General features: G+C 45.8%; 2 protein-coding genes across 5 annotated transcripts in view; one reads left to right on the top strand and one right to left on the bottom strand.

The window, feature by feature from the left end:
• The window catches only part of LOC147900614 (uncharacterized), a 155,743-nt gene extending 140,667 nt beyond the window's left edge, over positions 1 to 15,076 (top strand). For 2 of the 4 annotated variants that reach the window (XM_087376238.1, XM_087376236.1), the window contains 6 exons: positions 13,251 to 13,296; positions 13,414 to 13,479; positions 14,131 to 14,173; positions 14,258 to 14,313; positions 14,404 to 14,461; positions 14,550 to 15,076. In XM_087376238.1, the coding sequence (XP_087232364.1) occupies positions 13,251 to 13,296; positions 13,414 to 13,479; positions 14,131 to 14,173; positions 14,258 to 14,313; positions 14,404 to 14,461; positions 14,550 to 14,605 (325 nt within the window). In that variant the 3' untranslated portion in view covers positions 14,606 to 15,076. The remainder of the gene's footprint in view (positions 1 to 13,250; positions 13,297 to 13,413; positions 13,480 to 14,130; positions 14,174 to 14,257; positions 14,314 to 14,403; positions 14,462 to 14,549) is intronic. The other 2 variants (XR_015541205.1, XM_087376237.1) reach the window with 2 other exon arrangements.
• Positions 15,077 to 19,842: 4,766 nt separating this feature from the next.
• On the bottom strand, positions 19,843 to 22,752 carry LOC147900613 (pentatricopeptide repeat-containing protein At3g13880-like). The gene has a single exon (XM_087375687.1). It carries the CDS (start codon positions 22,750 to 22,752, stop codon positions 19,843 to 19,845), a length of 2,910 nt encoding a protein of 969 aa, XP_087231813.1.
• Between the last annotated feature and the right edge of the window lie 3,522 nt (positions 22,753 to 26,274).

The raw sequence follows: 26,274 nt of genomic DNA, 5'->3' as shown, positions 1-26,274 counted from the left end.
TTCACGAGGGAGGGCAATTTCAATTTGTACGTGATCTCTGGAACTGGTTTGCCCCATTCCTGTCGTGACTGCTGAAAGTCATCCTTGAGGGTATCAAACACATATTGAGCTTCCATAGTAAGTTCATCATCTTGTGCTGCAGGCTGAGAAGAGCGACGCTTAGCTTCTGCAGTTCTTTCTTTGCGAGCATATGTACTAACATCCGAACCTGAAGCCATGGTTGAAGGAAGACCAAGGGAAGAGGGACTGTACGGAGGAGTAGAGAATCAGAAACAAGCAAGTCACAGGAGGGTACAGAGAAGCACGAGAGCTAAAACTCGAGACTGTACGGAGAGGAACTGGTCTGTACGGACAAAACCTGGCTGTACGATGGTACGGTCAGGGCTGTACGGAAAAGAGGAGCGGAGCTGTCCGGAAGATGCTGTACGGGAAAGGACAGACTGTACGGGCGTGGCTGTACGGGAGAAAGCAAAAATGTACGGAGACACAAGGGGAAATGTACGGACGTACGGAAGAAAAGCTGTAGGCAAAAAGAAAAAAAACAGCGATGGAGAGAGGCGGGAGCTACGTGCAAAGCTGCACAGAGGTTGGCGTAGGTGGTCGTACGGCTGTACGGAAAAACGTATTTTTCGTACGGCGGCCGTACGATTGTACGGTCAGCAAGGACGACTGCACGGGGGCTTTGGCAAGGGTGAACAGCAGCACCTCTCTCTCAACGACGATCTGACACACACACACACACACCAGGATACACACACACACACACACACACTTTTTTTTTTTGGTGAAACTAGTAACTATATTATTAACATGAGATCAATGTACATGATATTAGACTCCAAAGAGAGCCTAATGGAAGAACTCAAAAACAGTCAGAAAACACTTCAAGGCTAGTCGCATCCAAGTCCCTCGTAGCATAGCTATCATGTAAAGATTGCTTGAGGGACATTCTGAAGAAAACATATGCCTGAGGAAACTGTTGTCCCATCCTAGAATGCAATCTCTGTGTCCAAATAGTCCAGAGTACCCAAAAACGAGTCCAGTGAAAGAAAAGGAGGAATGGAGACATCTGGGATGAGAAGCATCCAAACATCCAGAAGAGTTTCCCAAATCTGATAGAGGGAAACCGAAGCCGCAGCAAGTGAGACATGAGTGATCAATATTCGAGAGTGCTGACAAGACCATAACAAATGGGGAACTGTCTCACGGTGATAAGAACAACGGGGGCAGGAAGAGGAAGCAATGCGGCGTGCTGCCAGTTTCACCCCAATGGAGAAGGCTCCCACTATACATCTCCAAAAGAAAAGCCTTTGTTTCAATGGCAATTTGGCTTTCCAAATTTTCTTGAGTCGTGATTGCCACCAAGATAGAGGCCTATCCAAATTCCAAAGATTGTTGGCATGCTTATCAATCCATGGAGGTGGAAGAAGAAATCTGTAGACCATCGAGGAGGCCAGATTATGCATTGAGAGCGAACAGGTAGCAGGAGATAAGGAAGTCAGATTCCAGTCCAGCAATCTGTCCTGTACAAACAGTGGAGGAACAGGAACAAATGGCTGCAACATAGTTGTAAGTATTCTCCAAATGGGCCGATGATGCAGACCCAAGGGGAATGTCCTGCAAGCTTGTGGGAATGAAAGCACATAACCATGATGATCCACAACATCTCCAACAAATCTTATGCCCAGTTTCATAAGATTATATGCTTTGATAGGCTCCTGTAAAGCGAGAGGCGATTCAAACACCTTGCTCCAATGGATACTTTCCAAGCGAAAATAATTACCATGATTGGAAGAAGCACCTGTCCATTTAGCGTAAGAGAGAATTCTCTTCCAATCATGAATAAAAGCAGTAGAGACAGGACAACCAGGAATTTTCCCCTGAAAGTTTTTGCTGAAAAAAATCAGCAATCATAGTGCTCTTTCTTGCCAGCATATGAAACTGAAGATTGAGAATATTCAGTCCCCCATGAGTCTTAGGAGAGCAAACAGCCTGCATGGGACGAAGTCGCAATGCCTTTTTGTGAGATTTGCTTTTCCAAAATATCTCCATAGCCTGGGACATATAGGAAGCCAAATGCTTAAAAGACCAGGGAAGAAGAGGCAAATAAAATTGCACATATGCCATAATGATAGACTGTACTATCCGAAGTCAAACATGTAGAGGCCAAGTGGACAAATGCCAGTATTCCAGCTTCTTATTGATCTTTTGAAGCACCCATTTGAGCTGTTGTTGAGGGGTAATATTCCAGCCAATGGGATATCCTAGATGCCTCACAAGAGTGTGGGAAGGGAGGATGTGGCCAGGCCAGAGAAGTGCATGCCAATCAGCTTCTCTCAATGCTAAAAGATTGGATTTCTGAAAGTTAATATGCAGTCCAGCAGCTATGCCAAAATCATTCAGAGTATGCATCAAGTGAGAGAGGTCAGTTTGAAAATTAACACACACACACACACACACACACACACACTACATACCTCACACACACACACACACACACACACACACACACACACACATATATATATATGTATGTATGTATGTATGTATATGTATGTGCGTGCGCATGTGTGTGTGTGTGTCGTGGCATCAGACAGAGGCTTCGACAGCGATTTCCTACTGTTACTTTTGGCAGATTTTTCTGGTTGTTTGGATTTCATCCCCAGAGACAGGGTTTTGATATATTTTTCGTATGGGTGCGATATTGGACCCTATGGACTTTATGGATGGATAGAAATCATAGAGTCTTTGGTGATCCACTATTTTCATCCTTCCTTTTTTTCAAACGATCTCTGCAACAATCATTCTACGATTATTTTCAGACTCGTTTGATTGATCAGGATGTGTATACAGCCTATACTGAGATCTTTTCTTGAGTAGTAGCTACTTCGCTTTTGAAGCAGCTATGAATGTAATTATTCTATAGAAATAAAGATTTCTTCTCACAAAAAAAAAAAAAGTATGTGTCGTGGCATTAGGCCCATTTCCTTCGTTACATGCCTTGCCCAACTTTGGCATTCGAGTGAGAGAGGACTTGGCCCCAGAACTCGATTCTTTCGTAGTTGGGCTAACGGAAAGAGATGCTACTTTTCAAGAGCGAGAGGATCAAAGGTGGTAGTTGTGGTTGATGCGCCCCTGAAGGCATCCAAAATTGGCAATCAAAGACAAGAACAAGCAGCCAATCTGAAGAAGATTCAGATATTAAAGGAACCAAAATGATATTGAAGACCTTGTAATACTAAGGAGTTGAGATTGTACACGACACCAGGTCAAAAAAATGAGAAGATATAGACATGTGCAAGCCATGAGAGCAATTCTTGGGCTATATATGGTGCCAAATAGAAATACACCTTGGCCTAGACCAGTGAAGTTGAGGAGGAAGCAAACGAATCCAAAAAGGAATGCAACTACAGAGGAAGAGTTTGATTCCATTTTGAAGAATGGCAGTTGGATTTGGTTGATGTGTTGTCAAAATAGAAGTGGGTTTACAAGGCTAAATATAAGTGTGGCAATAGGACAAGGCATGGCTCGTTGCTAGAGGTTTTGTTGAGGAAGATCGTTGCTAAAGGCTTTGCTGAGAAGATGGTGTTGACCGCTATGAGATAATCGCTCCTATAGCCACGATGACGATAAAGTTTTAGCATTGATAGCATATTGAGTGGCCTGTTTTTAGATGTATGTGAAGTTTGCCTTTTGGAGTGGAGGCTTCGAGAAAGGAGTTTCATGGAGGAGCCACAATGCCTTTAGGAGTTAGATCAAAAGGGAAGGCTCGACGTTGCTACCGATAAGCAACAACAGGACCACCTACTAGATAAGTATCAAATTTGGTGGGTGTTGTGATTTAGACTAGGCTGGTGGAACCCCAAATGAGGAGACATCAAACATCCCATAGGACAAAGACCACTCCACAATAGTGGAATAAAGGCTTGCCAAGTTGGATGTATATAATCCCCGAAGGTTCCAGCAAGTAGGATGGGTGAGAGAAGATGGGAGAGAGAGATTTATGATCCATGGAGGTGATTAGAGTTTCCACAGGTCCTCTCCATATGGCCAAGGAAGAGGCCCGATGCTCAATATAACTTAGTTCTTTATGTCTACTTTTTTTATTGATCTTGTACATGTGATCTATATGGCTATAATTGGTATTACGCCTTCATTTATATGCTTAGATTGAAGTAGTTCTATCATAACCTAATGCTTGTTCCTTGTTGAACACATGCACAACACATCCACTTGTGCACGTGTGTATGGAGAGAGAGAGAGAGAGAGAGAGAGAGAGAGAGAGAGAGAGTTGTATTAACGTCTTCAGGAGACCTCGCGGGTCTATGAGACAAGATACAAGATATATGTAACCCATACAAGCCATTGTGGAGTGAAGCAAAGGGCACACTAAGGCCCTTGCTGAGTGCTAAATGATAAGAATGCAAAATAACCCCCTAGTACAACTAGTACAAAAACATAGTAGGAGAGAGAGAGAAAGAAAGAAAGAAAGAAATTTTATTAAAGGTCCACGGAAGGCCATACATGGCCTATGGGACACAAAATCATCCGAAAGGAAAATACATCATCAACGATGCGCCAACTAGGTGGCCTCATCGTAATACCGCTAAGATGCCAAAAATGGCTACAAAAATCCTAGATACAAAATGAATACCATAAATGCCTAGATACAAAATGTAAAATATGAAATATGAGGAACATCGTCTTTCCTAAGGGGTCTGTGATCCAAAGAAATGATGGAAGTCATGGCCATCGACCATGCCTCCTGCCATGAGTGTGAAGATCTGGGCAAGTGTCAAATGGGCTGCTGGCGGTGCCAAGTCTCCATGGAGCAATCTCCTCCGAAAATCTGCCATCATCCTCCGTCGTCTAGAAATAAAGCGACGGGTACGGCCTCTGTGTAAGATCATCCTGCGGTGCTGCCGGATCATGTCATATGTACATCCTCGGGGTGGAACCATCGGTGCTCTCTGGCAAGATGGGCTATCTCTGTGCTCATGGTCCTGCGCCTCGTCCTGCTCCTCATGAATAACCAGGTCTCTGGCAGGGATGCGACGGTGCTCTCTGAGGAATCTCTCTCTGTATCTGGTGATCTCCCTGATGAACAACGCTAAGCAATACTGATCCTCATACTCCATAATCCGAGAGAGAGGTCCAAATCCGTGCCCAAATAAACAGTGAAATCTGCCACGGATCTCATAATATAAAGGGCATCTGCAAACAAAGTGCTCCTCAGTCTCCACCTCCCCCATAGTGCAACAAGGGCATATCCTAGTCTCTCGCCTGGGTCTATGTCCGGTAGCTGTACGACGCATCCTGCCGGCCTCAACGTCTAATCTGTGGGAAGATACCCTGAGCTGGCCCAAGGCAATCCTGAGTGAGTGCGACATATGAACGCCGATATATCCTGGGGATATGATGAAGCCATCCTCTGAAATCCTGAGAAAATGGTCACGATATGTGGCCATCTTCGTAGGAAGCTCCGTGGGATGAACCCAAGTGCGAAACGTGTGTAGCTGCAACAAATCTGCCCTGATAACCTGGCTGAGCTCATGTCGAGTGAGAGGGAGGCGAGGGGCATCTATGCTGTATCGAAATGGTGGCAGCCTATCCATATCCAAGCCCAGCGAGGTGAGCCATGTGGAGAGTGTGTGGTACCAACAAAAAGTATGACCTCTCTCCGCTAACATCTGCGAGGATGTCAGTGCTAGCCACGGTAATCGTGCTCTGCCTGCTGCTGAGTCTCCGAGCGCCCTGATCCTATGCAAGTATGTAACTGACTGAAATGCTGCATCTAGCGCTAGGGGTGTAGCTCCGAACTCTGCGAACGTAATCTGATGCGGTACCGTGGGCTTCGCTCTGATCAATCTGGAGAACATGATTATCTGTAACCTCTCTACTCGTCTCTAATCTGCAACACTGAGATCTCCTGCCCAAAAGGGGCTAGCATACATGACTGCAGGTCTCACCAGCGTATCGAAAAGTAAGGACTTCGTGTCGGGATGCTGAAAATGTGACTGTGCACACTGCCTCTCGAGAAGAGCCAAGGCGGCATACCCTCTATTGATCCTATCTCGTGCTGCATGCGTCATGGTGAAGACTGGACCTCTAAATGTGGCACCCAAATATGTATACTCCCTGACTAGCTCCACCTCCTGCCCATCAAATGTGAAAGAAAACTCGCCTCTCCTATAAACCTAGTATGACGTGTTGAAGACCATGACTTTGGTCTTCCCAAGGTTTACAGACAACCCTCTGTCCTGACAAAAGCTGTGGAGTGCATGGAGATGTGCCTGTAAACCCTGCTGGGAGGAAGAAATAAGAACCACGTCATCTGCATAGAGGAGAATCGGTATCGTGGATCCTGCCAGTAAAGAACTTGTACCACCCATCGTCTGTATGTACATCTCTAACTCATCGATATAGAGACCAAAGAGTGTCGGAGACAAAGGACACCCCTGCTTCACCCCTATCGTACTGCGTACTTCCCCCGACAGCCCCGCCCGTGTCCTGACTCTACCTGTGACTCTCTCATACAAGGCCATGATCGCCCATTGAATCTCCCCATTGAATCCCAAGTCACGAAGTCGCTGGAAGAGTCTGAAACGCGGCACAGTGTCAAATGCCTTTCTGAAGTCCACGAAGCAACAATAGAGCCGTTGCTTACGTGACTTCGCCTCCTCAATCAAAGCCCTGAGTGTGAAGATATGATCTAGAGTCGAGTGCTCTGCACGAAATCCTACCTGCCCTCTAGCTCTTATGCCTGTCGCCTCGGCATGGTCATTTATATGTCCTTCTAGAATGGTCGCATAAATCTTGGCCATGACATGGCCAATCATAATGGTCCTGTAGTTCGACGCCTCCAAAGGATCCCCCGACTTGTGTATGGGTACTATAGTATTTTCTAGCCAACTAGGTGGAAGACCTGTACAAATGGACTCGTTAAAAAGACGGGAGAGGACTGTAGCTAAGGCATCAATCCCATGGATTACATACTCTGCTTGCAATCCATCATGGTCCTTAGCTCTCCCAGTCTTCAAACGATGAGCTGCTGCTCGGACACTATTGGATGAGAATAAGGCAGAGGAGGTGGGTCTAGGCACATGGGATAAGTCGATCTGTGGCTGGTCTGGAATATCATATAAAGTGGAAGTATAGGCAAACCAAACCTGCGGGTCTGTAAGAGGAGTTTGAGATTTCAAGCGAAGGAATTTCTTCCAGAATTCCTTGGAATCACAGCTGAAAAGTAAACTTCTCAGCTCCTCCTCATTCCGGGCTAGAAATTGGCACTTTTTGCGTCGCACCAAACGCTTGTAACTCTTCTTGGTCTCAATGAGGAGGGGAGACTTCTCCTGTGTCTCAAGGCGAAGCTTCCTGCGGAGTTCTTTACACTCCTCATCATACCATCCATTACAAGGCACAAGACCGACTGGTGGAGGACTGGATGTGTGGCAAGTGACGGGGAAGGACTTGTGGGCTGCCGAGATGATGGAGGTATGTACAAGGTCCCACCGATCCTGTGTGGAGGGTAGGGCATCGAGAAGGTGCGGACGGAGAAGACCACTCAGGTGCTGGCTATAAATATCATCAAACTGGTGGTCAAAATGAACCTCATAGTATGGCTGACGCTCATGATGTCTAGAAGGGGGGGCATGAGGAATCTGGGTAAGAATAAAGTGCAGACGTGCATGATCGGCTGAAGGCATAAAAGGGTCGACTGTGAGGTTATGTACAAAAGGGATTAAAGTCGGGGGACCCAAGACGTAATCAATGACGCTCGTACCACCACCCGCGAAGGGAAAACATGTGGCTGTGGATGAATGCGGCCACTGTCGAAGTCCATTATAAATGACCATGCCGTGCGATGAGAGAAGCTCCAATAGGCGATGTCCCTGATCTGTCACCTCTACCCCTCTATCTGAAGATAAGCGTGGAAAACTCTCATCTGGGGCAGCTGGAACTAAGACTGGATCCTCAGTAAAGTCCAAAATCTCTGCCTGTCTGTCTGATGTCCTCGCGTTGAAGTCTCCTAAAAGGATGACCTCTCCGCGGCGTGAGTACTCCAATACATCAGCTGACAAATCCTCAAAAGGTGACTATCCTGGTCCATCTGAGGCATAACGAGACTGTCTCGGGGGAAAGTAGCATACTGCAATAAACAAGTCTCTCAGGGGGGGTCTCCTGATCCGTACCCAAAGATATCTGGCCCGATGGTCTCTCCTCATGACTGTGAGTATCGATATGAGATGCTCTCTATAAAGAATTGCCACACCGCCAGATCCTCTGACTCCTCCTGATCGTCTAGTCTGCTGTCGAAAGACAGACTCCCAGGCATACCCTGTCACCTGCGGCAAGCCTCTCTCTGGGCTCTCATGGGTCTTTGTAAAGAAGACGATGTCCTGATCAAAAAAGGCCTCTTGTAAGTTGCCAGGCTGAGCTGTGAGGGAACCATTACAGTTCCAAACTACGAAACTCAAGCTATCTGGCAGGCTACGTGTCCCAGAGGCCTCGTGTCGTCAACTGTGGGCTCCAGCTGGTCTAGATCGCATAGCTCCTATCAAAAGTCTGCCCTCTCTGATCACGGCCCACTTGCCCTCACGACGGGCAACATCCCTCTGTGCAATGAGACGTCTATGCTCCTCCCACTGAAGAGCTGTAAGGTCCTCATCCATGTGAATCTGTGGATGGTCCCTCAATCTGGATCTCCTTCGTAATACTGCGAGACGGGCCTCAGCATCTCTGAATCTGATGATAAGTGGCTGGTGCCGTGCTGGATCCCGGCCCACTCGATATGCGGCTACTATGCCATGATCCTGAACTCCGAGTGTCCCAGATATGAAATCTGTCGCCTGATCCATGGCTGATCTCGTATCTGATCGCTCAACTCCGCGGATGTGGATGTTGAGGGCCTTCTGAGCTCGCCGCTGACTCTCGGCAATAGTCTCAGAGACTGTGGTCTGCTGGGCCTGTGGGGCTCTACGCACAACGTCCACCCACTCTGAGGTCTTCTGTACCTCTGTCTGCAGTGTGGCCAACCTCTCCTGAACTGCTGCACTAGCTGGAGGAGCTACATGCAGCTGCTGGAGGCGATCATCGCATGCCACAACATGCTCCTGAATGCGTGCCTCCAGCTGCACTATGCGCTCAGCATGTGTCCGTAACTGGATGTCCCGATCAATATCTCTGGTATGAAGTTGGCGAATATGGGAGTCCTGATCAGGTCTATGACTCTCAACTGTCGATAGCTGATCAGTCAGTGTGTGTATCTGTGCTGTGAGAGACTGAATCGCAGCGCCCTGAAGTCTGCAAGTCTCCATGCACTGCATAACTAAATCTCTCAAGTGCAGATTATCTGCCAGGACTGCTTCCGCTGTGGAGGGTGAAGGGGAGAGGGGGTACAAGGATGAGGGGGTAAGAGGGTAAGAAGGTGAGTAAAGGAGGGGTGCAGAAAATGGAGGTCTTGAAGAGAGAGATCCGGTAGAAGGAGGTAGGGAGTCAGGGACCGAAGAAGAGCCTACACTAGGGGAGGAAGGGGCTGAAAGGGAGGGTCGGTGGGGAGAGGTGGGAAGAAGCTGGGTAGGGACTAGGGGAGGGGAAGAAGAGGAGGGAAGAGGCTGGGTAGGGAATAGGGAAGGGGAGGAAGAGGAAGGAAGAGGATGGGTAGGAACTAGGGGAGGGGAGGAAGAGGAAGGAAGAGGATGGGTAGGGACTAGGGGAGGGGAGGAAGAGGAAGGAAGAGGATGGGTAGGGACTAGGAGAGGGGAGGAATAAGCAAGGGAAAGGGCTAGGGAGGAATGAACGGGAGCAAGAGGAGGAGGTGAAGCTGAAGGAGGGGGAGGAGGAGGATTGAGTAGAGGAGGTGGGTAGGAAAGGGTTGGGATTGAGGCAAGGGAGGTAACCGGAAGTGATGGGGGAGATGGAAGTAAAGGAGATGGGGTCGGAGCCACAGGAGGATTGAGTAAAGTAGGTGGGTAGGAAAGGGTTGGGGTGGAGGCAAGGGAGGTCGTTGGAGGTGGTGGGGAAGGAGATGTTAAGGGTAAAGAAGAACTTGCCTCTTCGGCTCTTGTACTGCTGCCTATGCTTTTATCTTTTGCTCCTTGGAGGGCCATGGTGGAGCTCCTTGTTTGTGGCATCTCCTTACTCTTGGAAGTGCTGAATTCTCTGCTCAAAACTGCCTCTGAGGGCCATGGTGGAGCTGCTGAATTCTCTGCTCTCAAAACTGCCTCTTTTTGCCCCTTTTTACTCTGTTTTCTGTTTCCTGCACTTTTAAGGACACTTGCTGTAGGTCTATTCACGCGGGGGGGGGAGAGGAGTTTAAGACTTTCCTTAAACCCCCTTCCCTTCCAACAGAAGCTTGCGTAGGGAGGGAGTGGGCTTGCGGGGCTGAGAGGGACTGTGCGGGCGGGCTGGGGGGATAAGGCTGAGACAGAGGGGCGGAGAGAGAGAGAGAGGCTGAGGCGGAGGGGGAGGGGCTGAGCGGGTGAGGGGCGGGCTGAGGCAGAGAGGCTGAGCGGGTGAGGGAGGGAGAGGCTGAGCGGGTGAGGGAGGGGGGACTGAGCGGGGAGAGGGGGCTGAGCGGTGAGGGGAGAGGGGGGGCTGAGCAGGTGAGGGAGGCGGCTGAACGGGTGAGGGAGGGGGCTGAGCGGTGAGGGGAGAGGGGGCTGAGCGGGTGAGGGGAGAGGGGGCTGAGCGGGTGAGGGGAGAGGGGGCTGAGCGGGAGGGAGAGGGAGAGAGAGAGAGAGAGAGAGAGAGAGAGTTGTATTAACGTCTTCAGGAGACCTAGCGGGTCTATGAGACAAGATACAAGATATATGTAACCCATACAAGCCAGTGTGGGCTGAAGCAAAGGGCACACTAAGGCCCTTGTTGAGTGCTAAATGATAAGAATGCAAAAAAATCCCTAGTACAACTAGTACAAAATCATAGTAGGAAAGAGAGAGAGAGAGAGAGAGAGAGAGAGAGAGAGAGATGTATTACCGTCCTGAGAAGGCCTCGCGGGCCTATGAGACAACGTACAATCAGCAAAGGGCTCGCCAAGGCCCTTGCTGAGTGTTGTGCTAAACTCAAAGCTCAAAAAACAGTACTCAATCTCAAAATCAAAATACATAGCCAGGTGCAATGGTGGCCCTCCTGTGAGCTGCGAAGATATCTCATATCCCCAAAACCGTGCCCCTCTTGAAAGAGAAAGTGGTACCGTCCTTGGATCTCATAGTAAATTGAGCAAGTACATAGCAAATGCTCCTTTGTCTCCACCCCTGCCAACGTGCATAATCTGCCTCTGTAGGTAGGCCTAGGGCTCTTCCTCCCTTGATCTTCAGCTAATGAGATGAGACCCATATCTGTCCAATGGTAATCGTGTGAGACTTGTTTGTCCTCTAGATATTGGGAACTCATAATCATCCCATCCTCTGATACTCTCAAGAAGTGGTCACGGTAGAATGTGTGTGTGTGTGTGTGTGAGAGAGAGAGAGAGAGAAAGAGAGAGAGAGAGAGAGAGAGAGAGAGAGATTAACATCCTTGGAAGACCTTGTGGGTCTATGGGACAAAGTACATCAAAAGAAGAAACTCATACAAGTCTCTGTGGGCTGAAGAAAAGTGCGTAGCGTGCCCTTGCTGAGTGCTATGCTAAAGCTAACTCAAAAACTCAGAAAATTGAAAACTGGAAAAACTCAAAATCTGAAACCCGGTGCCATTCTCTGGTGGGCTATCCTGGATCTGCATCTATCGAGCTTCTCTCTCGCTATGGTGGAGGAGGTGGTCTCCTCGACCTCTTCACCCAATGGGATATGTCAAGAGTGTCACCTCGTCTCTAGCGGTCTCCTCTGAGGAGCGCTGAGATGGATTGGACCTCGATCATGCATGCTTAGGTCACTCCCCGTGTTGTGTGTGGTCTCCTCATCCCTCACTCGGCAGTGTCGTTGTGTCTCTCCTCGCTGATCCACATTGTCCTCATGTTAGCTAGCTCCTCCTCCTCTCAAACCCCCCTTTGTCCTGGAGAGTGACAAGTGGTGGGGCTGGCATAGAGGACATTTCAGGTGGTGCCTACATCGGGACATTTCAAGTGGTGCCTTGGAGAGAGAGAGAGAGAGAGAGAGAGAGAGAGGGAGGGAGAGAGAGTTTATTAGAAGTCTTCGGAAGACCAAAGGGGCTATGAGACTAAAAGAATCTGATACAATGAGCTGAGGGGTGGAGCCACTAAGCGGGCATCAACACCCATGATGAATACAGAAGAAAACTCATAATCATGATCATAATGACACGATACATGGAGAGAGACTCTCCGAGCTCATGCAGAGGATATGAGCTGGCGGAGACGTCAACCCTAAGAGGGGGTCGCTGATTTGGAGGATGTTCTAATGGCATGAAACCTATGATGGAGCATTGGTGGCTGTCGGCACGTGTGGTTTGCTGTGTTCTCCTGGCTAGGGCCTTGCAGTGAACAAGCGCCATTGTCACTCCTATCGGTCATGTCTCCGGCTTGGTGAGAATGGAGGGAAGGTCCCCTAATGTGATCTGTGTCTCAGTCCACTAGCGAGTCTGATGTAGCTCTGGCTCGGATAGTTGCATCCGCCATCTCTAAGAGTCCTACTGATTGGTGCTGCCTAGCAGGAAAAACTCAGTGATCATGCTTTGAGTGTAGTCTGGCTATATATTTGGATCTCACCTATTTGCTTTTAGCAGACACTCCCTGTCTTAGACAGCCTCATGGATGAAGGCCGCCAAGCATCTCTGATGTGGGTAGGAGAAGAGACTCGATAGAGGTCCGAAACCATTCCTAAAGAGGCAGTGATAGTGACCTCAAATCTCATAGTATACAGGGCTCCTCTGATGATCGCAGGGTGCAATGCGACCCTCTCTATGTATACCCTCTACACGTCCACGATCAATGCGGAGTCGGTGCGATGACTGCCCAATAGATATCATCAAGGAGTGGGGGAGCTGGATCAACCCTCTGCTGAAATCCGCAAGCAATGGCCTTTGTAAAAACTAAGCTTCACAGTGAGCTTGCACGATGCCAGCCAGGTCCTGAATGTGTGTAACTGTAAAGATCCTCTTGGATGACCCGGTTGACCTCGTGGTAGGTGACTGGGATGGAGGGGGCCTCAATGCGATATTGTAAGGGAGGTAACTTGTGTATGTGGAACCCCATGCTCTCAAACCATCTGCATGTACGTGCGTAGAGAGAGAGAGAGAGAGAGAGAGAGAGAGAGATTTTATCAAATAAATCAGGTCTGTCATCCACCTTCCAGACTTGTAGGTGTTCGAGGTATGTTCTATCGGTTAGCAGGTGAGCAGGTATATGTTCATACTGATTTTTTCTCTTTTACTTAATTTTTTTTGTGCCCCTATTGATACAAAAGAAGATTTATAACTGACATTGGTATTTCCTCGTGTTACTTGCCCTTATGGAAGGCTCGACTAATCGATGATGTCACAGGAACACTTCCACCTTATGACCAGTTCATCACTCTTGGACCGGTATATGGCTTTCCATGTTCAAAGTCCCCTTTGCTCATTGCAAGAAAAGATTTGAATATTTACATAGAGAAAAATCCCCTTTAGGAGACAATATCAAGTTTCTTAATCAAAAGACAAAAGAAAACCATTCACTCATCAGTGAAAGGGGTGGAGGAGAGGGGTTAAAAGGGAGGAGGGGAGAGGGGAGAAAAGGAGGAGAGGAAAGTGTAAAAAGGGGTGCAAATACAGGAAAAATAAGAAGCAGGGGGGCATTAATTAGTGGTGCCCCTTTTCATACATTTAGATACCTCATGTCATACATTTAATAGCCTAATAAGCGTCAAACCCTTCATTAATACTTACTGATCTAGTCTCCATCGACCATGTAGTATTTGGGACAAGTTTGGGACCTTTTATTACAAAACCAACATTCCCTTATGGGCCTTTAAAAAAGTACTAAGTCAACTAAGAGAAACTTTTAAACTTCAAAGAAATGTAACAGCAATCAGTTGAACCTGCAAGAATGATGTTTGAAGTCTTTACATGATAAGTTAATAATCGATCACTTAGAGCTCAGGATGCATGTTTCCAAATTGATCATCTTAAATCTGTAAAGCACATTTGTTAAAATTCAGAGATACCTATTGATGTTCGATTGCTTGTTATGTCAAGCTGCAAGCCCAGGCAGTTGCTGATTCCCTCCAACAAAAAACAGGTATTTTAAACCTTTCAAACACGATTTTATTTATTTTTATGTGATTGGAAATAGATACTTACCTGACCAAGGAATCTCTCAAAGGTATTGGAGTAGCGATTGTGGATGTGAATGATTTGAAGCGAGTTGACATCCTAGCTGTGAGTCAATCCTTCCTACCTCAGAAATCTTGTATATCACATAATAATGTAAAATTTTGTAAGCTTGGTGACAATTTTGAATGATTGTAGGCATCTGAAAAAGTAGATCGTATGTACTTGAAAGAGGCACTCATTACAAATCCTTCAGGTAAGCAAGGTTTGAAATGCTTCTCCAGTCAGTCAGTCAGCTTTAATAGCTTTGAGACATTAAATCTAGTTTGTGCTCTCATCTTCAGGAAATGCAGACGAGCAGACACCAATTGTCATCATCAGGCCACCTCCAAAAACCTGACCTTAGCCAAATTCTCATTATTGGTTAAAAGTTCTTTGCTTTGGGATGGCACAGGTGTCTGATTCTGGTTCCTGTTGATATACCCTGGATGTTGAATTGCATTAGGGTCAGTATAACGTTTTGGATTTAATAAGTAGTGGCAACTGGTGCATGCTGGCTCTTTTGTTAGTGGTGAATGTGCTTAATGAGCTACCTTCTCTGGGCATTTTTCTTGGAGTTCCATATTCTAATGTGAGTGCCAGAATTATGAGGAGACATCCCTACAGGGATGCTTATTGCAAGAATCACATTCTTTTCCAGGCTAAGAGCCCTCTAGCCCATGACAAGTCATAGAATCTGAGCGTGTTAAGCTCATTTTTTATCATAAAATAGTAAGCTGGACGTACAGCTGCTTGTAAGATAGATTCTTTCAATTCTATATTACTGTCAATCAATGAACTGAATCCAAGATAGGCTAATTTACTTGTATACCCTAGCAAAATTTGACTGATTTATATGATTGAGAAAGATCTAGACTCATTTGAGCATATATGTTTGCAACTAATATCATGAGCTAAGTCCATCTAGCTCAACACAAACCTCGCTTTTTCTTTTCTGCCAACTAGATATATGATATTAAAAAAAAATCAATTACCCAAGATGGAAAGAGTAATCTAATGTAAAGTCCAAGGTAAAAGATTGCTATCTGCATTTTTAAGGAGATACCATAAAAAAGAGCATTTTGTAGGTTGAGGTCTTCTTGTTCCCATCCTTAAAATAATTGAAATAATTATGGTAAGTTTACTAACATAACGAAATGATAGGTGGAAAAAGGCCCTCACCAAACTATCCCTCGATGCTTATACAAATTTTTCCTCAAAGTGGACACAACAATTACAACCAAGCAGGAAGATGCTATCTCGGCCTGTGAACAGAATTGTATGCTGCAACATCGCTGCTGATGTAAGTTTGCTGCAAATGGTCCGTGGGTGATAGGTATTTCTGCTGTAGAGACAGTCACTAGAAAGCCAATACTCTACACTTATGCATGCTGTAGCCCGGTTTGCATATAGAAGGCTCATAATCAGCTCATTAAGTAGGGGAACTCCTGCACCATACTTTCACGCTGCCAGGTTGACTTATCATCTAGTAAACCCTTCCATTTGATGGAGTATTCTACCGTGACTTAAATCCTGATAATTTTTCCGTGAATCCAATAATCTTCTCTGGAATATAATCAATCTCTGCACCACTCTCACATGGTATCAGACGTTGAGGTCAACTAAGGACCGGGAGCACAAGGAGCTGACACACCCTCAGGCATTTGTGATGGAGATCTGCGGGACTGTTCTGAGCCTTGTGAATCTGTTTGGAGCAGCCTGCTCTTCCAAAGCACATTGAGGTGTGTACAGAAGTAACGTGTTCATCGCCGTACGACAGCAAGGCTCCAGATCAGAGGTCGGAATCCTTGTGGACAGCAGAAGGTTGTACGTGGCATCCTGCCCAAGGCTAGTGCAGCAAAGGTGGCCAACCTTATCATGGCCAGCAGCCTGCAGCTAGGTGACTTGGAGGCAGGAGAAAGCAGGCGCTTGTTTTGGAGCAGCCAGCCCGAAGTGATAGCAACTTAACAGGGCCGGCAATTTCCATAGAGATCTGAGGCGAAAACAGCAGAAACGACAAGCTCAGCGGAGCAAATTATGCTCATTGGAGGTTACAATTCAAGGTCTGGTTCATTCACAAGGGGATCTGGGAGCTGATTCAGGGTTTCGAAAGGGATCAGAGGTCGGAATCCTTGTGGACAGCAGAAGGTTGTACGTGGCATCCTGCCCAAGGCTAGTGCAGCAAAGGTGGTCAACCTTATCATGGCCAGCAGTCTGCAGCTAGGTGACTTGGAGGCAGGAGAAAGCAGGCGCTTGTTTTGGAGCAGCCAGCCCGAAGTGATAGCAACTTACAGGGCCGGAAATTTCCATAGAGATCTGAGGCGAAAACAGCAGAAACGACAAGCTCAGCGGAGCAAATTATGCTCATTGGAGGTTACAACTCAAGGTCTGGTTCATTCACAAGGGGATCTGGGAGCTGATTCAGGGTTTCGAAAGGAAACCCAAACACCCTACGAATGAAAGAAGTGGACACAAGATCAGCAGAACGCCTTTCTCCTGGAGTTGGAGGATTCGGAAGATCGCGACTCAAAGACACACTCAGTGTTGGTATGCACGATCACACAGGAGGTCTCTCTGGCTGTCCAGACACTGACCAATGCATATGAGGTCTGGTCCAAATTGGAGGATCTCTATGCGAGGGACTCAGCTATGTGAGCTGTCCCTCTTCAGGGACAGCTTTACAATCTCAAGTTCCCCAAAGGAGCACAATGCAGCCCTTCCTTGTGAAGGCTAAGGTCATCCATGACCAGCTTTTATCCATGGGTGTTGCTCTAACATCACTTCAGTTGGCAGCGCTCATCCTCACCAAGCTCCCCCTCCGAATATGATATGGTCTCTCAAGCATTGCGGTGCCAGATCACAACGCATCAGTTGGATTTCGATTAACTATGCTCCCTTTTGCTCGAGGAGGAGATGGTTCTGTTGTCCCACAAGAAAACAAGGAGCAGGTGCTACAAGTGCAGGAAGAGAGGGACCTGGCGAAAGACTGTAGGTCCAAGGATAAATCTAAGGACCCAGACACGTCATCTGAATCCTCTACTGACTCGTCAGGAAGTTCCACTGCAGTAGCAGCAAAGACTGCCCAGGAACGGTGGCTAGCACCAGTTTCTAGCAGTAAAGAAGACTTCCCCCACGTGTCATAACCAGATTGGGCGTGTGGGTGGGAGAGAAGGCTGATTGCAGCTCCTATCAGTTGAAAGTCTGAAAGAAAGGTAATCTTGTACAGTTATGGACCAAATATGTTCAGGAGTTCATTGCTGGAGGTTGCAAAGACTACGGAGCTGGTGTGTTCTGGAGTTCATTGTTCAAGGTTCCTATATGTGATCTGTTAACTGCAAGGATATTGGGCATGGTGTGTTCCACAGTCCATATTACTCCATTTGGAACTCAATGCAGACTACTATGGGAAATCAAAGCATGGGGGGGTACCTTCTTTGCCATTCAAGGTGCCATTCTGCTTCGAGGATCCAGGCTACGGTCAACCCCTCTAGACCCGACCCTATGGTCAGATCAGCCAACCAGACTGGTGTCTCTCTCTCGACTTAGCTCTGTATCGATATCAAGTATCCTAAAATAATAAAATCAAATCAATGAAAACGTCATAGCGATATATCCCATTCTAGAAGCACTATACGTAAGCACAAAGCACATAATTTTAGGGTTTGGTAGTATTGGTAAATCTCTTATCACAAACATTTAACAGTCTCTTTTAAAAATATTCTATGGGTGATCAGATAAGGCTAGTACTCTGTATGAAAGAATGGGTTTAAAATGCTCAATGTTAAACATGAAGGCTTTTTCAATACAATACTTATCCAATTACTGTGTATACATAGGCCAGTCTGGTCAGCCAGTTCTCCAGGGGTGAGGCCTATTTAAGGCTCCCCCTCTCGCATGTGTTAATCCATCTTCTGGAGCAGCCATTGTACTCTTTCTCACTGACATTTCCCCTCAGGGCTGAGCATGATTCCTGTAGCAATACAGTTTTTTTTTTGGGGGCAAAAAAGTACTTCTAGTAAGTATGAAAGAAAACTGCAGGAGCAAGCTCAATGCGGGAGTACATCATGCCAATAAATGCATGAGAGAAATCAAAGCTAAAAAAGAGCTAGCAAATAACCAGGGTTGAGGCTGAAAATGCCATGTCAACCCTGAAGCAGTAATACAGTTATCATTGCCTCTATTGTGTCACTTTCTTTCTTCTATTTCTGGTTGCTTACGCATTGCACCACTCTCACAGAAGCCTCAATGGATCTCACAATTCTCAGATATTGGTCTCTACTATCCAGCCTCTATCTGCTCCCTAGCTCACTGATGATACTACATTATTTCTTACATCTGTAGTCCTAGGGTTGACCAACAGGAGACTTATAAAAACATGTGACTGCAATAAAAAAGTTAGCTCTGTGTCTCAATTAGAAGCATCACGACACATATAAGGATAGATAGGACTGCTCTTTAGCACATGGAAACTCTCATGATGGTACGATTCCACCTGGAAGATTGGGCAGCGATACGAAGATGTGCACATGTTTGGTTTGAAGAGCCTTTACTCGAGACATCCTATTGGCATCAAGAAATAAACCTCACAGGGCCCTGACAAGTATACTCTATTTTAAGCAATTATTTTATGGGACACTTAGATTCTTTCTTTGCTTGCTTGATTTTCATACCGCTTCAACAAATTGTCGCTCTCTTTTTTGGGCTTGCTTGCTTTCTCCTGCTCACTCTATCGACTACCTCGGGGGGTTGTGACCCTAGAGCCGTGGAGTTGTCAACATTGTTGGCTTGTGATTCTTGAAGAGGCACACTATTTATATCACTTATAAAGGCATTGGGTGGCATGCTCCTCTTGGATTTCTTCCCTCGAGTCCTATTGTGGTAGCAATACTAAATTGAGTTGCAGGATTCTTTGGCATGGAATATGTTTGGATTGTCGTCCATCCATCTTATCCACATTGAGAGTAGGTGGAGGATCTAGTTCCCACTCCGGTGATAATATCATTTTTTCAAAGTCTTCTATATCTTGTGTTGAAAGGTGTATAGACAGTAAAATTTCAACCTTCCACTTGCCATCTTTTTTTAAAAGTAGAATTTTAAAAGTGCCTGGTTATAGCTAGCCCTAGCAACTAGTCACCGTCAACTTTTAGTATGCTTGAGTTGTCCCTAGTATTTCTCCTATGTTTGTTTTTTGGTTGCCTCGGTTTTCTTCCATTAATTCCCTGTGGAAATGATGTCTGTAGTGTGTCCATGCTCTTATGGTCATCTAGGCCCTCTTGGGAAAACTGTTGTTTTCTCTTTATCACTTAACATAGCAAGATAACTGGCACTGCTACTCAACTATTTCTGGGAGGTATTAACCAATAAGAGGTTGTATCAATGATTTGAAGATCTAGTGAAGAACTCTGAGGGTTGTATTGTTTTTCATTTGCTTAAAATGAAAGCATTTATAGAATATTTAACAATAATCTTTACAACTACATGAACCATTGAGAAAATGATGCAGGCAGTATGCATCTACCACTATAATCTCTCGTTTTTCAATCTTTGATATTATCTTAGTAGCAATATGGCAGTGTGCACACATTCGAAGGTTTTTTGCTACTCGTATAGTTGTGCTGGGTGGAGCCCAAAAGCTACTGCCAATTTCTCACAATGTCCACAGGAGGTAGATTCCCGCACATTTGATACTGAATCCAAAATCAAATTTGAGTGAGGATGATATCCTTGAGCCCTCAGTTGTATGTCTAATGCTTTAAGCTTTGCATATATATCCTTACTTTGTGGATGTGATTTATCTCCCACAATAAAATCATGGACATGGTTGTCAACCTCTACAAAGGCCTTGGCTGGCTTCTTCCACAAATTTGCATATTTCCTGAGCGCTTCAAGCTTTTCTGCATCCTTACACATGCCAGCATGAGCATAGATGTGTGACATAAGCACATACCCTGCAGCATTGCTGTGATCTATGGTAACAAGATGGGCAAAACATATTTTTCCTAAATCCACATTGGTGTGTGTTCTGCATGAACTGAGTAAAGAAATCCACCCAACAATATTACTTTGGAACGGGATACTTTCCAGTAAATCTGCTGCCTCATTCCAGGATTTTGCATGGGCAAGGAGGTCAAGCATAATGTTGTAGTGTTCCAAAGTTGGTACAATTCCATGGTCCTCTCTCATTGACTTGAAATGTAGACGACCTTCATCTATCAAGCCACCACGACTGCACGCTAAGAGAAGACAAATATATGTCACACAATCTGGTTTCAAGCCTGTTTGTTGTATGCCTTCAAAGTACTGGAAGGCTGACAAACAGTTATTATGCTGGGCACAACTGGCTATCATGGCATTCCAGGTTACAATATCTCGTTTGGGCAGTCTTCCAAACACCATGAAGGCATCCTGGAAGCTCCCACAGTTGGCATACATATCAATAAGGGTGTTGCCCACTGACAAATTTAACTCAAGCCCTCTTTCGATGATGTGTTCATGTATTCTCCACCCCTGATTTAATGCCGCCATGCTGGAACATGCTTTCAGCATGCAAAGAAAAGTGACACGGTTGGGTTTGATGCCTTCCTTTTGCATTTGGTCAAAAAAATGGAGAGCTTCATGGCTACTCTCATGCCGGGTGTATGCTGTAATCAATGTACTCCATGTGGCCACATCTCGCAGTGGTAATCTCTGAAATACCAAAGATGCATATTTTAAGCTCCCGCATCCAGTGTACATGTCAATAAGGCTATTGCCAACCAACACATCTGACTCAAACCCCCTTCTGATAATTTGGGCATGAATTCTCTGTCCCTGGTCCAGGGCTCCTGTGATACAACATGCTTTCAGGATGCATGTAAGTGTCACTGGTTCTGGATGCATGCCCTCTAATTCCATTTGCTCAAACAGTTGCAGCGCCTCCTGACCATGTCCCAGGTGGATGTACCCTGCAATCAATGCACTCCATGTCACAACATCTTGACTGGGCAATCTGTCGAACAGGAAACGTGCATCCTCAAGGCTCGTACATTTACTGTACATGTCAATAAGACTGGCGCCAATAAACAAATCTGACTCCAGCCCAGTTTCAATGATTTGAACATGAATGTGCCTGCCCTGCTCCAGAAATCCTCCATAAGAACACGCTTTCAGGATAGAAACAAAGGTCACCAGGTTTGCTTCCATTCCATCCTCTTGCATTTGCTTGAAGAGTTGTAGTGCTTCCTCGCTTGATCCATTATTGGCATATCCTGCAATCAAGACACTCCATGTGACATTGTCTTGCTTAGGCAATCGGTTAAACACCATATGTGCATTTTCAAGGCTCCCACATTTAGCGTACATGTCGATGAGGGTGTTGCCAACAAATAAGCCCATCTCAAATCCACCTTCAATAATGTGGGTATGAAGCTGCCTGCCCTGGTCTAGGCTTGCTGTATGTGAACACGCTTTCAGAATGGAAACAAAAGTAATTCGGTTTGGCTCAATGCCGTCCAGTTGCATTTGCTCAAAAAGTTGAAGAGCCTCCTCACCACGCCCATGCAAGACATATCCTGCAATTAATGTACTCCAAGTCACAACATCTCGCTTGGGTAATCTGTCAAACACCATGCATGCATCGTTGAGGCTCCCACATTTGGCATAGAAGTCAATTAGCGAGTTGCCAACGTGTAAACCCATCGGGCACCCAATTTTAATGGTGATGGCATGTACTTGCCTGCCCTGCTCTATGGCTATTATGCTGGAACATGCTTTCAAGATCAAAACCAAAGTGATTCGGTCTGGTTCTGTGCCCATCTGTTGCATTTGCTTGAAAAGTTGAACAGCCTTCTGACCATGCCCACGCTCAGTGTACCCCCCAATCAAAGCATTCCATGTCACAACATCTTGCTTGGATAAGCGGTCAAACACCATTTGAGCGTCATGGAGGCTTCCACATTTGACATACATGTCAACGAGGGTGTTACACACAAACATGTCCGAATCATAGCCAGTTCCAATAATATTAGTATGAATCCGCTTGCCCTGATCTGAGGCTGCTACGCTCGAACATGCGTTGAGTACTGCAACAAAAATTGGCCCATTCGGTTCCCCACCTGACCTTTCCATTTCAAAGTACAATTCCAGAGCTTTCTCATTGTGTCCAAGTTTGACATGTGCTGAAATAATGGCACTCCATAAAAATACATCTGGTTCAGACACGTTACAAAATACTTCTTTTGCTTCCAGTAAATTCTCAAACGAAGCAGTTCTCAAATCAGCAGAATATGATTCCCGTCCTGCGACCACATCGTTCTTCTTGTTCATGCATCTCTGCAGGAAATTTACGTCGGTTGAGCTACGGATTTCTTGCTGGCCCTTACCGTTAATAATCTCGATTGAGTTACTAAACGATCCATTGTCTGCTGATTCACTGAAAGCTCTAAAAGCCGCAGAGGATCCAAAAGAGCTGTCGTAATAACGCAAGGGCTCCGCCTGGAGCCCTGTAGAAATTTGTGAGGATGCCAACATGAGACCCCGCGCGTGGTAGGTTGTGATTAGATGATGATGGAGTTGGATGTGCGCACACCCTCGTCTCCACTGCCCACGTCCCAAATGAGCTTTCTCTACAGGCCCCCCTATTAGGCCAAGTTTTCTAATATATCAAGAAAGATGATTCGCTCCTCGAACACGCTTTTTTTTAAAGTAAATAAAAAACTTTTTTTAAAAATCATCTTAAGGAACAAAACTTTTAATTATGAAAGAAAGGAATCTTTCGCCTTCCATAAAGTCACGTGTAATTGGCAAAAGGACAAGAAAAACATCCATTTCGAGTCTTTGTTGTCATTTCACAACAGTGATCGTCTCCACTCTTAGACCTGATCGGTGCTCGTCCAAGCACCCAAAATATTAAATGCAAGAATTCCATCGTCCATGCAAACTTGGGTGTGCAAGACCCCTTGCCCAAGCCCTCACGTGGGGAATTGGCAGCGCTTGAACCCACGACCTTCTGGCACGTAGATGAAAAGGCTTGTCTGTTGAAGCATGGCATTGTGTATGCCTTACTACCCACTAGCCTTCATAAACTAATTATGTAGACGGGTGGGGTGGCAGAGTAAAGACAACCTTATACATTTGCATAAGTGGCTCCTTGAACTTGCCTCCTTAAGTTATCATTGAGAGTCTTTGCCTATTTATACTCCCTTATGAGGGATCTTCCCCTCTTGCTTTAACAAACTCTTAGCAAAAGCCTAGTAAACATTCACTAGGTAGAGGTACATTGCCTCCTTTTCCATTTGCTTTTTGTTGTAAATGTTCATTGATAGAGATCAAAAATCACATGATGAAGTTTGCCCTTTTGTTAATCTTCATTTGAATTATTCTTGATGCATCTTGGTCGTCCAATAGTAGTCGAATAATTTAAAATTCATGCGGATGCCTTCATGACTTGCAAAATCCCTTTGATATATTTGATCTTACCATTCATTTTTCCCTTGAAATTAAGGAGATTACTCATTCCTTAAGATTCTCCTTATGAGGCCTTTTAACTCCATATCTCCCCTAATGACTGTCATCATTAATTTTGATGTTTACCTAGGAGTTGAATGGCATGTTGTATTTGACTACATAATTGTTCACCAATTGACTATGTAACAAGGATTTCCAATGCAACTACTATTGTTTATTGTATGATGTGAAAATATTGAGTACTAAACTTTTGGAGGAAAATCTAATGTTTTGGGTAGTTGTATCTAAGGGAAGTGCAGCAGCACTCACAGGACCTACAAAACGATCATATATGAAGATCAAAGACACTCTTGTGCAAGTGTTATAGATGAAACTCAGATATAATCTCTCATTATCATATAATGGTTGGAGTCTTATTTTATATTTGGGTCTCAATCTAGATCCAGTCACAATCTTGTATCTAGATCCATTATCGGTCTAGATTTATGTCCAGTTATATGTCCAGTTCAGGTCTTATCTGGTTCCTTTCCTATTTGATCTAGGTCTAGGTCTAGGCCTAGGTCTAGCTATTGGTAGTTATTATTTCTATGGGGGCTTTAGTGGCTCAAGGGAGGATTTCTATTGACTATCTGTAATGTTCAACAGGAGGTTATTTAGAGATGTGGGAGGCCAAGTCTCTCCCAAGATTGCCCCCTCACATCCCTATTTGCTATCTAACTAGATCTATAATATACCCCTGGCTTGAGGTTTGTAAACCACCAACCACTTGACTAAGTTGGCCAGATGGCCAACTTTGTCTACCAACCTAGATGAGGAACTTATTAGTACATGACTTGACCCTATTTAGTGTTCCCCTTTATAATAAATAAATAAATAAAAATATATATATTCCAAAGAAAAGAACTTCTATTTATGCTTGTAAAAAAATGATCATACAAGTTGGCAAATACCATAAAGGTGCCAATCGTGAAAATCAACGAAAAATAAATGCTAGCTCTCAGAAAGACAATCCTGTTGCCAGAGATCCCAGCTCACTACTTAGGGATTCTCTGTAATAGGGGCTAACAACCAGGGTGGCAGACTATACAACCATCTGATCCCTCTTGGGGTGATGTTCTAGAAAACACTTGCAGGCCAAGCCTTGCAGAAATGTTCCCACCGTGCAACGGTAGCTCGAGACATTGGAGAGCCTTGCTCCCAAATGGCACGAAGCGTGAAGATGATGTCCTGCCAGATGGCTACCAAGGTGGCTGACGGTGGAACATGGTGCTGGTCCATAACCCAGTTGCAGCGAGCAACCCAGATGTTCCATGCTCTGATGTTGGCTACTGTCTCCCACACGCTATCCTCCGTCGAAGGAAGAGGTTGATGACTAGTAGGAGGGGTCGCCTCATGAAACTCAATGCTATGAATGCACAAGCCTTCAATCCTATACATTGGAGAGACCATGTCAATGGGAAAGGCATGGCCACCCTTTGACAACCAAGCAGTCATGACCCACGTGAAGTCCCTCTACGTGCCCTGAAGCCTCGCCACGATCCGAAGTGCTCCTCGATATTCTATGTGCTGCTGGGCAGCTCCAAAGGTAGTGGGGGATCGTCTGCAAAGACCCAATCGTGCATCTATGGTAGCTACCATCCACCCGCATCTGCTCCAACCAAGGGCCAACAGAAAGACCTCCATGCGCTATCATCCAGAAAAAGTAGATCTTCCGCGGTCGGAGACTGCTGAAGTAGAGATGTGTCTAGAACATGGATCTCACCTCCCAAGGTACCTGCTACGCTGCCTAATGCCTCTCTCGATAGAGTCCAGGTTATCGCCTCCAACTGCACAAGTGGCATCCTATGCATGTATTATAAGAGAGGAAGGGCACCTCTTGCACTCTCTCTGAGTGGCCTACTATGGATGGCTAGAACTACTCACCTAAGTCCCACAGTACCTCACTGAGGGAACGACCCTCCCATAACCATAAGTGCCAGTGAGCTGCGTCCAGCAGATCTGAGATGCGAGGGGTCAATCGACCACTCTTTGCCCAGATGGCCCACTACTCTGAGCCTCTGCCACCCTAACTGATCCAAGGCTACATTCATCTCCGGAACTCCATCTATTAGAGACTGCAAGAGTCCACCTAGACCCACACCGTAGAACCGGGCTCTCGATTGAGAATGGGAGGGAGGGGGCATAGCTGAATCGGAAGAGGTACCGCTATCGGTGAGAACTGACCCAGCCATTGTGCTGGTGTGAAACTCTGAAGGCCCACTCACCAAGACTTTGGGATAGCTGCCTCAATCTCTGCTATCCTCGGGCCCCGCACCTTGAAGATGTGAGAGGGTCTCTAATCGTACCTTTGCATCAGTTGGGAGTCTCCCCCATGTCCTAAAAGATCGAGTTGGGCCGTTGTCCCATTATGCTTAATCAATGTGTAACCTTTGTCCCAGCATGCGACCATCCTGATCCTCGATCTCCGGGTGCCAGATCAAAGGCTGTCGTCCAAACTTCTGCGAAAATTGAGGACTAGCCCAGATAAGACCCCCTGCCAATCATTGCCAAACTCTAAAGAGACTCTGCATCTAGGGAGAGCCCTTT

Source organism: Dipteris shenzhenensis, chromosome 6, assembly GCF_047967505.1.
Source record: "Dipteris shenzhenensis isolate YYH24624 ecotype China chromosome 6, Dip_SZ_1.0, whole genome shotgun sequence".
Classification (NCBI taxonomy): Eukaryota; Viridiplantae; Streptophyta; class Polypodiopsida; order Gleicheniales; family Dipteridaceae; genus Dipteris; species Dipteris shenzhenensis.
Note: the sequence above shows the minus strand (reverse complement) of the source record. Positions and strands in the feature narration are given on the sequence as shown.

Coding starts and splice junctions, on each gene's coding strand:
- LOC147900613 (XM_087375687.1), bottom strand. CDS start 22,752: ATGTTGGCATCCTCACAAATTTCTACAGGGCTCCAGGCGGAGCCCTTG.